Consider the following 16244-nt stretch of genomic DNA (forward strand, 5'->3'; position numbering starts at 1 on the left):
CGACGTGGACAAAAGGAGGGGCGGGGGGGGGGAGAGCTGCGCGCATGCGCGATACCGTAGGACTACAACTCCCGGCATGCACCACGGCGCCCGGCCGGCGCTCCGCTGCCGCGGCTGGGCGGGGGCCCGCCGGGATCTGTAGTTCGCGCTCCCTGAGGCGAGGGGTGAGGGGCGAGGGCCAGCTCCGGGGGACGGCTCCGGCCGGGCGGCAAGCGGCGAGGCGAGCCCGAAAAGGCAGCCTTCGGCCGGGGAGAGCGCAAGGCAAGCGCCTCCTTCACTCGCCCTCCAGCAGCCGCTCGAACTGCGTTTTTTTCATGCGAAACCCCCAAATTATATTATCACACACACACACAAAACCAATCTCCCAGCGATGGAAGGGAAGAGCTTTTATTTTCACGACAAGCGTTTTTACAAAGTTACAAGCAAGATACAATGTGTTTCATATCCTGTCCTTTAAAACGGGCAACCCCACGAAATAAACCAGCGTAACATCCCCCGGCCCGCTCCCCTCAAGGCACCGCGGTGCTCCTAGCCCTCAGCCCTCCGGGGGGGGGTGAAAGGTGGTTTATTATTGTTCTTAGTTTACAAGAGAAATAATACATTCCAGGTAAGTGTAGGAAATTCCAAGAAAGCGACAAAAATTACCGACTCAGTGGATTATTACTATTTTTCATCAGCGGTCCAACGTAACCTTGCAGATTGCTGACATCCAAACTGCTGTCACCTCTACCTGACTCTGATTAAAGAGAAGAAAAATGCTACTCTCTATCCATTTGCAAACATGTGAATGTACAGAAAACCTCCACAAAGGCAAAAAGTAAGTCCCCTAGCCATGAGGAACTTCAATGAAACTGCAGAACAAGGCGATGTACAGGCTAAATCTTCCCCGTTCTTTCCCATCCTACTTGTGAAAAACAAATCTGCTGAGCGTATTTGTATTCAACAACTCGATTCTTTAATATTACAGGAAAATTTTACCCAGATTTAAGCCTGTCACAGAAATAATTCAAAAGTTACTATGATGGAAATGTTTATGCTAAATACTTTCTTTATAGATATATCTAATTCATATTAGCCATAAACAGTTTTTGTAGCAGACTGCAGCCTTTTTCACGGAGTCGCTGTCTTGTAGTCCTCTTTTGTACAAAACACTGTATTAAAAAACAGTCATGTCCCCTAATTTTGGCTAAAAGACTGCTGCTGCTTAACTGTAAATGTAAAGCACGTTACAAATTTGAAGTCACTTAATGTTCAGTACCAACTAGAAATAGCTAATGAGTTCCAAAAACCAAGTAGCTGACAGTGAAATAACTAATGATTTGTAAAAAATTTGGCTGACAGTGGTTTGTGTCTTTACAAATTAGCATTTTTGCATGAAATATAAGGAGGAAACGAGTCAAAGTACTTTTGCAAGGAAAACATCTGTGACCTTAATGTTTCCATACCACAATATGGCTTCTGGAATAAATAGGAGTTGCATTTATTTTACGACAGTGACATTGCAGTTGGTCCAGTTACTCAACAACGTTCCTTACTTATGCAGTAATATTTGCCTGTTCCTCTAGTGTCAATTCTCTGTTAGTATTATAGCATATTTTGATAGCATTAAATAACAGACTTTGCACAGTTTGTTGAAGTTAAATGCCAAAAAGTATTATGCTCTTGGGGCTTTGTTATTTCTTCCCATGGGCGTAAATCCTGCAGACCTTACTGTATTTATTATTAATCTTTGCTGTCCTGTACTGATTATATTTATTCAGAAACAGTCTGAAACACCAGGCCAAATTTTCAAGGTGCCTTAAACTGACCTCTAAAGTGAGGTCTTGAGCTCTAAAGCCCAATTTATTAAAATACTCTTTTCATTTGCAAGCTTTTCTGTGCACAGTCAGTAAATTGTGCATGCAAATAATGCATATAAGCAACTTTGTGCATAGATCATGATTTGATATGGACGATAATATGCCAGCTATGAAAGCAATAGTTCTCATTTTAGTAACTGCTTTTGAAGTGTGATTCTGCCCTCCAAAACCTAAGCACATGTGAATAACCTTTGGCTGCTTTTTGTTTCACTTAACATCTGTATTAGAAATTATATGCAATGATTATGATATTTCACAATTATTGCAATTTATTTACATAATTTCTGCACCTAAAAGGCCTACAGAACTGGGTAATTCAGTAAGAATGGGAATGGCAGGACTCTTAATATTCTGTATTAGATAGCCGTAAGTGAATATATTTTATGGTGGGAAATAAAACAGAAAGATGCTGCCTAATGGTTATAGTTATTGTAAACACTCTCATCTTTCCCTTCCATAAAATAAAACAAAATAAAATAGCCATAAAGTGCTCTGAAAGGCTAAATAACCCATAAGTGCAGAGTGGGACTGAGAAACCTGCTCCCATATTTTTCCCATTTTAAATACAGCAATAAGAGAAAAAAAAAAAAATCAGAACACTTGCTTGTCTTTAATATCCGTCAAAACTTTGAAATAATTAAATGATCAGTTTGCAGAGTTTGCATAGAGTGTGGCTTTTGAGCAACCTACTAAATTAACTATTTGGTTCTGTTTAACTACTAAAAGTTTTATGTATTTCACGTATACTGCATGCAAATACTAAAAGCGTCCTCGAATAGCAATGTATGTACCAACCACCTTAGAATCATAGCAGTACTTGTCAAATCCATGTATTGAAAAATCATGAGCTACTCCCCTGCTAAAACACCTAAGAGCGGTTAAGTTGTTAAAATAACTTTATAGTTGGGGGTAAGTTGCTTTTGAAGCATTCGGTGGTCACATTTTCAGATTTTTTTCTATAACCATAAAAGGTAGCAAATTTTAAGTGAAAGATGAGGTTCCCCAAGAGTAACCTAGATTTAAACAGTGAGGGCTTTAACCAAAAAGAAACCTACCACCGATCACACAGGATGGGATCGGTGCTAAAACTGCAAGAGCTGCTAATACCTCAACAAAGCCCATTTCCTCTAGCCCCGATGCAATGAAGTATTCTCAATTAAACAGGGATTACTGGAGTAAATAATTCCTGCAGGGCTGGGCTGAAAAATGCTTCTTACTCTTCAGAGTTTTGCTGTGCATAACTATCTTCTCTATTTTCTTCTGTGAACGTATCTTTTACTTCTGTGCTTTTTATTTCCGTGTGTGAAGGTGATTCATCTTCTGGCTTCCCTTCACCCTCACCAGCCTCTGTATCTGCTGTGACCTCTCCGGCGCTAACCTCGCCCTGCTCTGGCACCAAAGAAACCGGCACATCTAGCAGTCCTGTTCCTGGGTTTTCTGTATCCAAAATGGGCACTTGCCTTGTGTCTGCATTTTCAGCACGACTATGAAAAAAGCTCTCAGTCCCTACCTCCACTGGAACGGCATGGCTCTTCCCCGCTCCTCCTTCCTCCCCATCTAATCGTTTGCCTTCGGACACGTTTTCAGCGTGTTCCTCCGGCTGCAATGTATCAGCGCCGCAGCTTCCCACACCTGCGTACCAAACGCTTTGCTTGATCTCCCCCTCTGCCTTTGCCTCCTGAGGCGTATCTGAGCTTTCCACCAGCCATTCCGCTTGTGCCACATTGCGGGCCCCCTCTGACACGTTCACTAAATTCATACCATCTGTCCCCAAACTATACAAAGATGGTCTGTCCTCCTTGAACTCCGTGCATTCTGCTGTGTCTTTATTCGTCATCGTCTGGGTCACTTGTATTTCTGCCGCAGCCATTTTGCTCATCTCATCGTTCCCTTTATTGTGCTCTTGCAACTTTAATATCTCACCTTCACAAACCTCCTTTATGTTCTCAGCTGGCGTATCTGCTGGTATCTCAACTGTTACCATCAGCAAACTCCTTATCTCGTTCACATCGTCAGGGCATTTACAACTCTTTTCTTCTGACTTGCTTTCTTTTTCAGGATTATCCTCATCCCCTCCTCTCCCTGTGTTTTCATCCTGGGAAATAACCCTTGTCTCAGTACTTGCTCCTTGGTCACTGCTTTCTTTTTTACTATCATCTTCAAACCCTGTTCCTACCGCATTTTCACTCTGAGATAATTCTTTTTCTACCTTGATTTTCTTTTCAGCATTCCCTAAAATCTCTGCTTCTGCTACCTCATCATGTGGGGAGGTCAGCTTTATCTCAGCAACTTCTTCCTGTGCTTTGCTTTCTTTTTCAGTGCCACTGACGAATGCAGCATCCATTGCTGTTTGATTCTCAGAAGCTACCTTTTCCTCCACTGCTCCTTCAGGTACCTTAAGTTCTTTTTTAGGGCTGGCTTCAAAATCTTTCACTGCAGTTTCAGTCCCAAGAGCTACTTTTTCCTCCACAGCTTCTTGTTGTGTCTTAAGCTCTTTCTCAGTGTTCACTACATACTCTGCTTTCATCATGTCTTCATGCTCCAAAGCGCTTTTTTCCTTTGCAACTTCTAGTTTTGTAAGACTGGCTGGAAGGGACTCTCGTCTTTCGCCAATGTCTGTAACCACTTCTTCACTTTTGCTTGCCTGATCACCAGCCGTATTAACAGAAGCGACCGCCTCTTTGTCTGATGACTTTCTATCATCAGTGTCCTTCTCCCAAGAAATTTTTTCCGTCACGATGAGTGTTTCGTCACTTTGAGTTTCAGTGTCTGACATCTCGGCTCGGGCGGTGGAAGGCTTCTTCGCAGGAGTGGTTTGTGCCGATCCTGAAGGCGTCTTCAAGTCCGTTAAGCTGGACACGCTTTCACAGGGCAAATTCAAGTTATCTTCAAAGAGGTTGTGCTTCTTCATAATGGCAGCTTCTTTTATCACTAAATCAAACAGAAAGATCAAACTGTTTTGGAAAGACTGGCAGAGGTACATCAAAGAAGGTACAGTGTTTTCCTGAGTTTCTAATGTTGTACATTTTGATATTACAAACACCAGTTCATTTTCATTTTCAACTTGCTTTTAGTTTACGTTTCTTTTTTTGGGGGTGGGGATTTTCTCTGTTTTGAATAATGGAACTTCAATATTGACCTAAGCATTGCTGTAATGGAAAACTACCAGAGGACTCACAATGCACAAAGGTCGTGTTTCAATGCACAAGTATTTACACTGAATATATTAATAAAAGTGTGCGCATTAATTATTATACTGATACATTAATTATTACACTGATATTTTTGAACAGGAGTGCCAAAAAGAAGCTATTAAAACTTACTGTGCAATACAGATGCTTGTCTTTTATCTAGGGTATAGACAGACAGATCCAGAGAGATACAAGTATTTTATATATCTATATATGCCATCAAGAATAGTTTCGTCTTCTGACACGAAAGCAGAGGGATCTGCAGGGTGTGCTGCACTGCCATCAGTGATGTACTGGAAACCACATCCAGCAGTACATTTATTTTGCGGAAATTCATTTTTGCTGCCATTAGGTATCACCAAATCTTTGCAAATAAGAGCATCATGTCACTCCTTGGCCCAGAGAATCAAGATAAAATGAAGTTGGTATAATTACATTTTGTTAGAAATAAATAGGCTTGCGCCAAGCTATCACTCTGAGTTTCCCAGGTTTAGTAAAGTTGCCCCACAATTCAGATTTTAGGACTTGCGACACATCTTTAGTGAGCAGAATCCAAACGCTGTAGCATCATAACCACCAGTCTTCAGAAAAGTGGGACCTGGGTCTGAAACAGCCAGGTTAGGGCTCCAGGAAGCTCTGAAGGAAGAGCTCACTGGCCAACGGCCAAAATGTAATTACTGTCACCTCAAAAATGTTCTCACCTTTCAGGGTTTCTTCAAGCAGTGTCTGATACAAAATCTCTTCATACACATTCTCTACTTGGATCACGCTAGTGTAATCAGCAAAAATGAACTGCTCGTATTTCTGCAGCTCCTGTGCAGACAGAGAAGAAAGGAACAGATTATAAAGATGAGAGATTCTGAGAATCATGCTTTAACAGAACACCTTGGAGGTGCCATCTAGCAGGTCTTGCAATGCTCCTTCCAGGCTCTTGAGGGAAACTTTGAACTGTGACTAAACGAACGATGTATGTTCACAATTTCTTATGCATTTATGAAAGTGTTCTTGCACTGCAACTACATTTAAAAGCACTATAGATCATTGCCATCTGCACTATAATAAACAGTTCTGAAATAAATAGCTGGTGAGGAAATGCCTCACTCACTGTTTGTCCAAGGAGGCACGGACAAGGTGAGCATGGGAGATACAAGGTTTGGTTTTGGTTTTACAATAGGTGTGTAACATTTTTTGCTTACTGATTTATATGCAATAGACTGTCTAGACAATAATTGAGTCATTATCACGAGGCAGCTGTTTCGTGGTCTATAAAAAGTAAATTAAGTGACCTCTGCCCACTTCTAGACAAGGTGCCTACAGACAAACATCTTCAAGTAGAAGGTGAAGACTTGACTGGGCATGTCACCTGTGCCACGCATTTGCTTCTACAGCTGGCTGCTCCTTTCTGCAGAGGCACAAACCAAAATGCTTGTAGGAAATTAAACAGAAAGGGCTCGTGGGAAGTTTGCACCATGACTACTTCCTCTGTCTTGTATGACAGAGACATAATGTGGGACTCGCCCTCTCTATACATATTTAAGGTGATGAAATCCTTGCCCCTGTGTGCAGACACCATGTCTTGGAGGCACTGTTGACACTCTACAAAGAAACTATTGTTTTTGGGATAGTAAAGAAAATAGAATGACATACAGAAGAGAGTGATTTTAAATATATTTTTGAAAGTTTTAAGTTCTAACAATCCATACTCAAAGACTTGCAAGCATAACTAGGCAAAACACTTGGTTTTAAACTTGGTTTTGAAACTGAAACAAGCTGGAGAGGATCAGCAAGAGCACGACACCGTGGACAAGAGCTTACAGCCTCTGGGAACTGATGAACATCAAGGGGAACTCAAGGGCAGAGAGGCCGGGATGGCTTGGGCCACTCATCTCTCAGCAGGTGCAGTGCAAAGGCAAGAGGATATATATGCATGGGCTTCAAGGAGGGTGAAGACTACTTCTTTTCAGCCACGCTGAACAGCATTCCAACTGGCCCCTGATGTAGCTGCACTGATAGCATCTCCACGAAACTCTGGTAGCCGCATTTGCTGAGTACTAACCTACCTCTATGATTAAGGGCAACAGAGATTGTCTCTGTATGTTTGTTCCCTGATTGCTGACACAATTACTTCCATTTAAAATCACGGAAAGCGAGCACATGGCCTGCCTGCTTGCTGCTCCTGCTGCCCAAGCAGGCATTTGGCTTTGAAGGAGGTCGTCAGCAGAGGCCATCTGTGGTCACAGCCGTGCCTCAGGGTGCTGCTGAAGAGGAAAGTGCCCTCCCCACAAATGGCATTTCAGCATGCAGCAGGGCTGCTGAACACACGGACAAGCTGAAAACCTACAATCACAGCTGTCAAGAGAAGTCCAGTTTGAGGGGACTTCAGATCTCTAGGGAAGAAATGAAATGGGGATGGGCAAAGGTCTGCAACTATCTTTGAGAAAGCAAACTGTATACACAGTTTCCCTGTTTCCTGAAATCTTCTTTATGCTCCATGTCTACCCAGTCCACGAACTGGCAAATGAAAGCGTCATTTGGCCGAGCAGGCAGCCAACCTGCATGACTCCCTGTGAGAAAACAGCTATACAGAGTTGAGGATTCACTGCCAAGGTGTTAATCCTTCCCTGCCTTTTATTTTTTTAATTTATTTTTTTTTTAATCACAGAAACCTACTGGTTTGCACATTGAAGCCAGCGTCTTTTGCATTGTGGGCAAAGTAATCTGTACCAGTGCTTCTTGAAATATCTTCTTCCGGATAGTGCTGCTGTCGTAGTCATATTGCTGTCAAAACAGACAAAAAGAGAAACAAGCCCAAACGTGTCTGGCGTTATTAATCACTCAGAGGAAGAACTGGTTCTTGTTAACCTGTAACTGGTGACGGGTGAATCCCAAAGGCTACCACATCACGGGCGCACTCAAGGGTTTGATTTCCCATGCAGGTTATTCCAGCTTTTACAAAAATTCTCTAAAATCTGGTTTTCTGGATTCTTTTTCCCTTCATTTTTTCCCACCTAGGCTAGAAATGGCCCCCTGATTGCAGTCTCCAGGTATTTCAGCACTGCCTCTTCAGAGGGTAATGAATTGCAGGGGCAGGCTAATTAGAAAGCTAATATGAAATTATATACCCAGATCCACATCATCATCTTCAGCTGATTTAATTGCAGTTAAAAGGGCTACACACATAAACACTTTTACAACTGTCTGCCCAGAACTACATTTTACCTCCCCAAATGAGCAGCTTTCTTGAATGGTAAGAAATAACTTCTTTCAAATATTGAGATAAATTCACATAAAATATATTCTCCGTTTCCAAAAAGGCAGAACCCAATGTCTTCCTATGCAAATGCTGCAACATCATACTTACCTTCAGTACTCTCAGCTTGACTTTTTCCATGGTTGTTGCAACTTTCGCTGAGTCTGCCTGGCGACTTGGAGAGAACAACTGCTCAAAAGTATAAACTGCATTTTCCATCAGCTAAAAAATAATAATTAAAAAAATCTGTTAAAGACCAGTAACGTAAAGAAGCATGATAAATGTAACCGTTAACTTAAATTGTATTTTTGAGAAGGTGAAACAGAGAAAGAATAACAGGCCTAAAATCAATAAATATTTCAGGTACTTTAAATGATTGTGGAAATAGAAGAAAAGCCTTCTTTAGTTTAGACTGCAACAGTTTTGGAAGGGGAAACCAAAAAGAAGATTACCTAATGCAAGAGAATAAGAAAATAAAACTACCTCAACTTCTATCTTGAGTTTACAGACAGGTCAATACTAGGAAGTCTGCTAATGTAACTAAACAGTTATACCAGCAAACTTACTCGGAGTAGATTCATTTCTATTGTCCAAAAATTTTCTGCTGTATTTCAGTCCTCTGAAGGCTAACATGCACAGAAATGTTGCAACAAATAAAGAAAAGTAAGGCTTGGTATCGTTATTATGCTATCATAGCTTTCTTGTATAGATTTAATCTCACGTCGCCATCCAAACTGATGGTGACAAAGGCTAAAAGTAGAATCGATCACCTGTATATAAAGGCCACAGACAAAACTCATTATCCCTAATAAGAATTGACTCCTATCAGATTCTAATGGTCTTACTCATTAATACTGCAGATATTTTTTTAAAAAGTAATTAATCAGTAGCTTTCCTTCTCATACAAATAATTATCAGCAAAAATCACAGAGTGCAATAATTTCTCACAGAATTGTGTTAGACTGGCATTTGCCGTATTTTCAGGTTATCCAGAGATTCATTAAAAATATTAAACCCCCTACTCTGAAAAGGTATTTCAGAAAAAAACAGTTCTGCAAGCAGTTATTATGTCTACTTAATGAAGTTTTGTCTTTTTTAGCTACGTATTTCCATTCAGATTTTACTATATTCTCATTGTGGAGGCATAGGGACATCCACAGAGAACCCGTCCACATGGCCGGCTCTTCCTTTACATCACATGGGACCATCCCAGCCGATATACGTAGACAGCCAAATCCTATAGAGGACTTCTTGTAGTTTGTAAAGGAATATGTACGTACTTAGGGATAAGACACGCTTTTAATTCCTCCCTGGCTGGTAATATTTTCACCAACGAAAATACGCAGTGACAAATGTCGAAGGCCGATTTTTATAACTGACTTTGCGGATAATGTAGGATTGGACAATACAGACTGTATTTATAAATGGAAATGGAGACGATGGAGGTTTACTCAACGCGTGCGTGCATCAGAAGGCTGCACAGCGAAGGCTCATGCACTGCAAGACCTTGGATACAAGAACGAGACAGGATCTGTGCAGAGTTAAGTCTGAGGCTAATTAAAGGATGAACTACTCACTTTTTATTTCCATTTTTATTTGAAGCAAATCATAAGTTGGCGTAGTTCTGGTGAAGTCACTCAAGCTGCTTTATTGACGCCAGTTGAGCACTGTGCTCCCAAATTTCCTAACAGTGGCCACTAGAGGATGCCAAGCTCCCAAGCCAAGGCATCCTGCTCCTGCCTCCACCCGCGTTAAGCCCAATGCTTCTTTTACGTTAAGACCACACGAGCATAGACATGTCTGACCTTACTCGTTAATAAAATAGATGTCCATGGACACAAACTGAAACTGCTTACTATTTTTATGAGAAAAATACCAGCCTTTTAAAGAGAGAGAAGCAATAACAGCATTTTTAGATACCAGCCTTTTAAAGAGAGAGAAGCAATAACAGCACTTTTAGAACAACTTGTGCTTTGATTTATCTTATTTATTGTGAATTTTAACTCATATTCTGTTCAGAAAAAAACCCCCAAACAACAACCACTTGGTTTGTATGGGATATATTTTCGGTCTACTTCTTTGTCTTGACTCATGGTCTTCACTTACTGAAAGACATTTTATTTGGCAGCATTTTGGAATGGTCCCCCTGAAAGACCCAGACATGAAATCAGAATTTTATTTCTGAATAATTCTTTGGCTGCTGATCATGGCTGTACTTGGAAGAGCTGCTTTTAGGAAAACCCTATCCCAGCACTGTGCTAGAGACTCGCTTTCCATATTCATAACTCTCACTCCACAGAACTGGACCAGCTCCATTTCACAAGATTACCAACTAGATCATTTAGTTGCTCAACTACGGATTAAAATCACAGGATTCAACACAGAACTACAAGGCCAAATCTGCCTTGTGATCTGGCAATGGAAAGAAGTCTGCTGGCCAGCTCCTAGTAGGTTTCTGGCCAGGAATCCAGAAGAAATAAAAGCAAAGCAAAATTATAGCCTATACCAATACACACTAGAGGGGAAAAAAAGGTGGAGTTCCTTTTTCATCTGCAATCATGCAGTCACTTCAATCATTCCCGTGAGAAGTGAAGTTGACTAAAGCACCTACATGCAGCTACCTCCTGAGACATCATCTGTGTCCAAGTAATTGCCAGTTTCTAACATTAATTGCCTTACTTTATATTCATGAGATAATAAACTACCAAGGATGAGACATTCCATTTTGGTAAAATATGTTTCAGATCTTTCTTGAAAAATCAATCCTTGAGAATAGAAATCAGGTAGATTTTAGCCCCCTCGCTGGTACAAGCACAACTTTCTCAGGCGCTGAGACAATGAGAAGTCAGAATGTCAAGGTTCAGGCGAAGAGATGATCCATCCAAAATTGTTGTGCCTTACTGAAAGACTCATACGCATGCAACCTCACAAATATAAATGTGAAACAGCTTCTAACTGTGATTTTCTTAGGTTTTGTTACTTGTACTTTGACTGAGATATATTCTGGAACTCTTGTGCAGCTTTTTATCAAGATTACTTTGAAGCAGATTAGAAGGACAAACATAACCTGTTCTCGCAGGGGGGAAAAACTGGATCTTACAGTACCTCTTGCATGAAGTTCTGAGTCCTCTGAATCACAAAATCAATGTGATAGACCTTGAAGCGACTCTTGAGGTCCTGAAGGAGCTCCTGGAGGAGGTTCACTTTCAGATAGCAGGGCTCCATTTTCACAGAGTTGAATGGTAGGTTCATCAGCTGATCCACATTCTGCATTCCAGTGGAGGAAGAACAGGTTTTGAGAGAAAGCAGAGATGAATTTTTAATAGAGAACGTAACAGTGGCCCTAAAAAAAATTCTGATATCTACACTTTAGCAGCACAAATACCGTGAGGCTATCTAAGTGACAGAACATTTTTGTCTTACCTCCTTTAGCTTCGTGATGTCATTTGTCTTCTGGAAGTCCTGGATGATTTCATTAACTTCTTTATCAAAAAGTGAGCGGACTTCAGTGAATCCAGAACTCACCGGACCCATGAGCTCCTCCAATATGGATGCGAGAAATGGCTGGATATTTTCCATGCAGCACTTCTGGGCAGGCTCAGAAACAGTGGCTGGAGTGCCAGACAATACAATGGTTGTATTTAGGCTACTAAGAGATATAGTGAAAAAAGTAATCATCTGATCTACTTTACCATGAATTAAACGACTCCATATTTTCCCCTGGAGTCACACCTCTGTGAAGATGATGAGGGTGATGAAAGGAGAGTTTATAGTTTTATGAGTGACAACGAACCATCTTTTCCCATGCCCCACCTAACCGAACGCCAGCAGCTTCAGGGCACTGCGAGAGCAGAGGGAAGGGCAGCTGTCAGTACTGATACATACAGGGAGGTTTGCACCGAGCGTGGCCACCCTGACTATACGGAGTTATCCAAACTTGGTACTCTACAGTTCACCGAAAGCATCCTCATCTGGTATATGAGAACATCAACAGAACATCCTGAGTTTTCTCAAAACAGCTCCTAAATTATCAGCTACTGATTTATTTGCTAGGTTAAGCAACATCAGCTATGTTTTGCCTGCTTTTTATGCTCATTTTTATATTCATAGCAAAATTATAATTACTTCACATTAGTTTAAAACCACCTAAGAAGTCCTTTGCATTACGTATTCTTTGGTAGCCTATGAATTTGTCACATAACCAGAACCTGATTTTGTGGCGCATCCCTAGACATCAGGTCAAACCCACTACATTTTTAATTATGCTCATGTGACCTGTAGCTTCATTACATTCAGCCCAAGTGAAAATGAAAGCTGAATGAGCAACTCTAATCAGGACACTCAAAACTGTCAGCTCTAGCTCCAACTTCAGAAGAGTTGGTGTTTTCAGACACAGCAGCCACAGGTATCAGTTCCCATCAAAGGCAGCAGAGGCTCAAAGCATTTGTTTTCTGAAAACTACTGTCTCTGGTTGGATTTTTCAAAACACATGAGGATTTCAAAACAACAGCATCTGGTAATTTGAGCAACACAATGGGAAACGTGAAAAAAATTGCTCCAAAACACAGCTGTTCCTCCACTAACCTTTGATTTTTCCAGCTAAGAAGTTCTTGGAGTTCAGAATCTGATCCATGTCTGAGCGAATGGTTCCTTCCAGAGTTTTTGCAAAATCTCTGCATTCGTCTTTCAAGGTACTCAATCCTTCTGATACCTGCTGCTGGACTAAGCCGTAAGTTTCCTCTACGATCTAAACCCAAATTACATTAAGAAGCATAGATCAGGATCAGCACACACAGACAACTGCTATGAGAAACAACTACTCTGCAAAGATCAGTACTTACACCAAACCAGGCCCGCTTCCTGTCGTTCCTCTTTCCTTTCATTTTGGGCAGGATCATTGTCTGAAGGTTAGGCAGGAGTTCCTCCATCACAAGGTTGCTCAAGATCTATATGGTCAGAAGATGAAAATGACATGTTCATACACTGTTCTTCATCTGAAAACTGAGCAGTCAGATGTGCGAACACAAGCAACCCCAAATATACAATGTCTTGCTGTCCCAGGTCGCCAGGAGGACTGCATTTAAAATATTAGGTGTGCCTGAGGGAAGCTCCATGCATTTTATCTATATCTGAAGCATTTTTCACTGAAAGACTTAGAGGGACCATGCAAGAATTGACAACAGATGAACTAACATGCTGAACTAAGATTCTCGTTAAATTGAATGAATTTCTTGTATGAAATTTCCACGTGAAAATCAATGGACCTAAAGTGATTGATATCAACTGAGCAACCAGATCAAAAACATTTGAAAAGTTGGTTTACTGACTGCTGCTTCCCCAAACTGACTTTGTTTTGCGACACCCGCACCCTCCCAGAGGAGGGATCATCAAGAAGAAACAGTTCTAGAGAGTCATCAGGCAAAGGATGCTTCTAACAGGAAGATAACTGGCCAAAAAAAGAAATCTATGACTGTACCAATGTGGATCTCTAGCACTTTTTTGGGTGAACACCAACTCCACAATTCAAACCAGAAAAGGAGATCCCAGGAAAAACAGGATATAGGAAATGGAACCCAGAAACGTGGGTAATCTGTGCATCAAATAATTCTATTGTATTTTACTATATTTTTTTCAAAAATGTTTAACATAATCCAAAAGATTCATTAGCTCCAGGCAAATCCTGAGGCAAAAGGGATAAAATATATAGCTGTTGGAGTTTGTGAAAAACTTTTCAAGCAATTTCTTTTGTCACTAAAAGACAACTATACTGGTTGAAAACCAGTAGAACTTTCACACTGTAGAATTCGTATATGTTAAAGTCTCCTCCCAACACCTCCAGATTCTTGAACAAAAACCGTAAGAAATATATAACCTAAGAAGATATTCTGCGACAAAGGTGCACCACAGAAGAAAGGCAAGGGGAAGAAAAGTGTCAAAGGGACTTCTACACATCAAGTGTTTGTGATGGAATGTAGGAAAACTGAGGAAAAGGTATCATTGCCCCATTTTTTGATGATTTCTGTGACTATATTGTCAGTCTATCATTGCTGTATTTTCCTAAATTGACACCAAGCACTTTTCTCCCTCAAGACCGTTTTCACTTTGAAACAAGGTTCAGTGGTTGTAGAAGAGATGTATCACCCTCTCTGATCCCAGCATCTAACTGGCAATTCGGTCTTGCAGATGGTTCCAATTAGAAAGAAAAGCCATCGGACTGGGAAAACAGATGATACCAATTTGGGGGAGTGGTCAATACGTTGGCAAGCAAGGCTGCTATTGAGAAGGACCTAGATGGGCTGAAGAAATGGGTGGACAAAAACCTCATGAAGTTCAGCAAAAGCAAATGCATAGTCCAACATCTGGGATGGAACAATCATGTGCACCAGTATAGGCTGGTGACAACTGGCTGGAAAGCAATTTTGCAGAAAAGGACTTGGGGTGGACAAGAAATTCAGCGTGGGTCTGCAGGGTGCCCTCACAACAAAGGGCAACAGCAGGTCAAGGGAGGAGAATGTTCCCCTCTATTCAGCACTTGTCAGACCACATCCGGAGCGGTGTCCAGTTTGGGGCCACCATGATGATCAGGGGATTGAGCACATGACACGTGAGGAGAGGCGGAGGGAACTGGGTTTGCTCAGCCTTAAGAAGATGAGGCTCAGGGGAGACCTTATTGCTGTCTACAACTACATAGCCAGACGGTTCTTGGAAATGCACAGGGAAGAAAGGTGATGGTTAAAGAAGCAACAAGGGAAATAGCAATCAGGTACTACGAAATATTTTTCACCACGCGGGCAGTCATGGGAACCAGTCATGCAATCTCCAACCTTGGGTATCTTCAGAACTCAACTGCACAAAGCCCTTAAAGTTGGTTCTGCTCTGAGTGGGGAACTGGGCCAGAGAACCTCCAGAGATCCTCTTTTAACTAAACTGTTCTCTGATTCTGTGGTTCTCTTGATAGCGTCACCCAACTTTGTACAGAAGCAGCGTCAAAGTCTGGCTTCTTCAATACAGAAAGAATGAAACGGTGTGAGACAGATTCCTGGTTTCATTCACTGGTGCCCATTTCAGAAGCCTTCTCCAGAACTACCCACTCTGTCAGGCTTTGTACCTCCTCTGCCTAGATTTGAACTACCACTTCTTCCTTGCCAATCCCACTCAGATTGGCAATAAATACACAGAGTTACAGGCACGCATCTGATTTGGAGAATCTAGGCTTTCCTCTACATTTTTTTATTTATGGACATTGTATCTCTGGCCTGAGAAAGCTGCAAGAGGTCTCTCCTGTGCTTTCCTCTTACTGTTGGCCAAGGAGGCAACCTATGCAAGCAGAGGGAAGCAGCTCATCGCGAAACCTGCCTATTTCTAGTTCTTTGTGATCTTAGGCCTCTGAACACATTTCCTACAGAGGCACCTATCAGTGCTGGGGATATACGTTGGATTCTTGAATTTCTCTACTTAAAGTGTCTCGATTTTGAACTAAAGAGCTCAGTCCTGTATTTGGTTCAGTCATTACTCATCCTCATGATTCAGAAGAGGGAGTGACATCTTTTATTTCTGGACACGTTCGTTTTCTGTTCGTAGATCTTGCCCAGGTATGTTTGTACTGGCGCACAGTTACAGCTGCACAGCTGCCAGTTTATGAAGTGATACTATCGTGCACGTGCCGTACAGAACGGCACATAACCCTTTCCTCAAGGCTTTATCTCTCCCAACTGCACAGCACAGATGAGGTTGCCCACAGCCTCCTGAAAGCCTTGAAGTGCAGTGGATATCCTGCAAATTGCAGAGGGACATAGGAATCCTATAAAAAAGCAGACAAAAAGCACCTTAAGGTTCTGCACATTTCTTGTTTACTCTGGGTAACGGATCGCTAGCTTCCTCAACGGTTTCAGTAAAGCCTCACAGACAAAGTACGTAGTCCTCCTTCCTCTCCAACGGCCCTTG

General features: G+C 41.6%; 1 protein-coding gene across 2 annotated transcripts in view; it reads right to left on the reverse strand.

Moving 5' to 3' along the window:
- Positions 1 to 371: 371 nt before the first annotated feature.
- NIBAN1 (niban apoptosis regulator 1) overlaps positions 372 to 16244 on the reverse strand; it is an 87594-nt gene continuing 71721 nt past the window's right edge. For both annotated transcript variants that reach the window (XM_075760540.1, XM_075760541.1), the window contains exons 7-14: positions 13142 to 13246; positions 12885 to 13047; positions 11724 to 11911; positions 11406 to 11567; positions 8412 to 8522; positions 7721 to 7828; positions 5752 to 5863; positions 372 to 4790 (exon numbers count right to left, since the gene is read on the reverse strand). In XM_075760540.1, coding sequence (XP_075616655.1) covers positions 3073 to 4790; positions 5752 to 5863; positions 7721 to 7828; positions 8412 to 8522; positions 11406 to 11567; positions 11724 to 11911; positions 12885 to 13047; positions 13142 to 13246 — 2667 coding nt within the window. In that variant the 3' untranslated portion in view covers positions 372 to 3072. The remainder of the gene's footprint in view (positions 4791 to 5751; positions 5864 to 7720; positions 7829 to 8411; positions 8523 to 11405; positions 11568 to 11723; positions 11912 to 12884; positions 13048 to 13141; positions 13247 to 16244) is intronic.

Source organism: Balearica regulorum, chromosome 8 (assembly GCF_011004875.1).
Source record: "Balearica regulorum gibbericeps isolate bBalReg1 chromosome 8, bBalReg1.pri, whole genome shotgun sequence".
Classification (NCBI taxonomy): Eukaryota; Metazoa; Chordata; class Aves; order Gruiformes; family Gruidae; genus Balearica; species Balearica regulorum.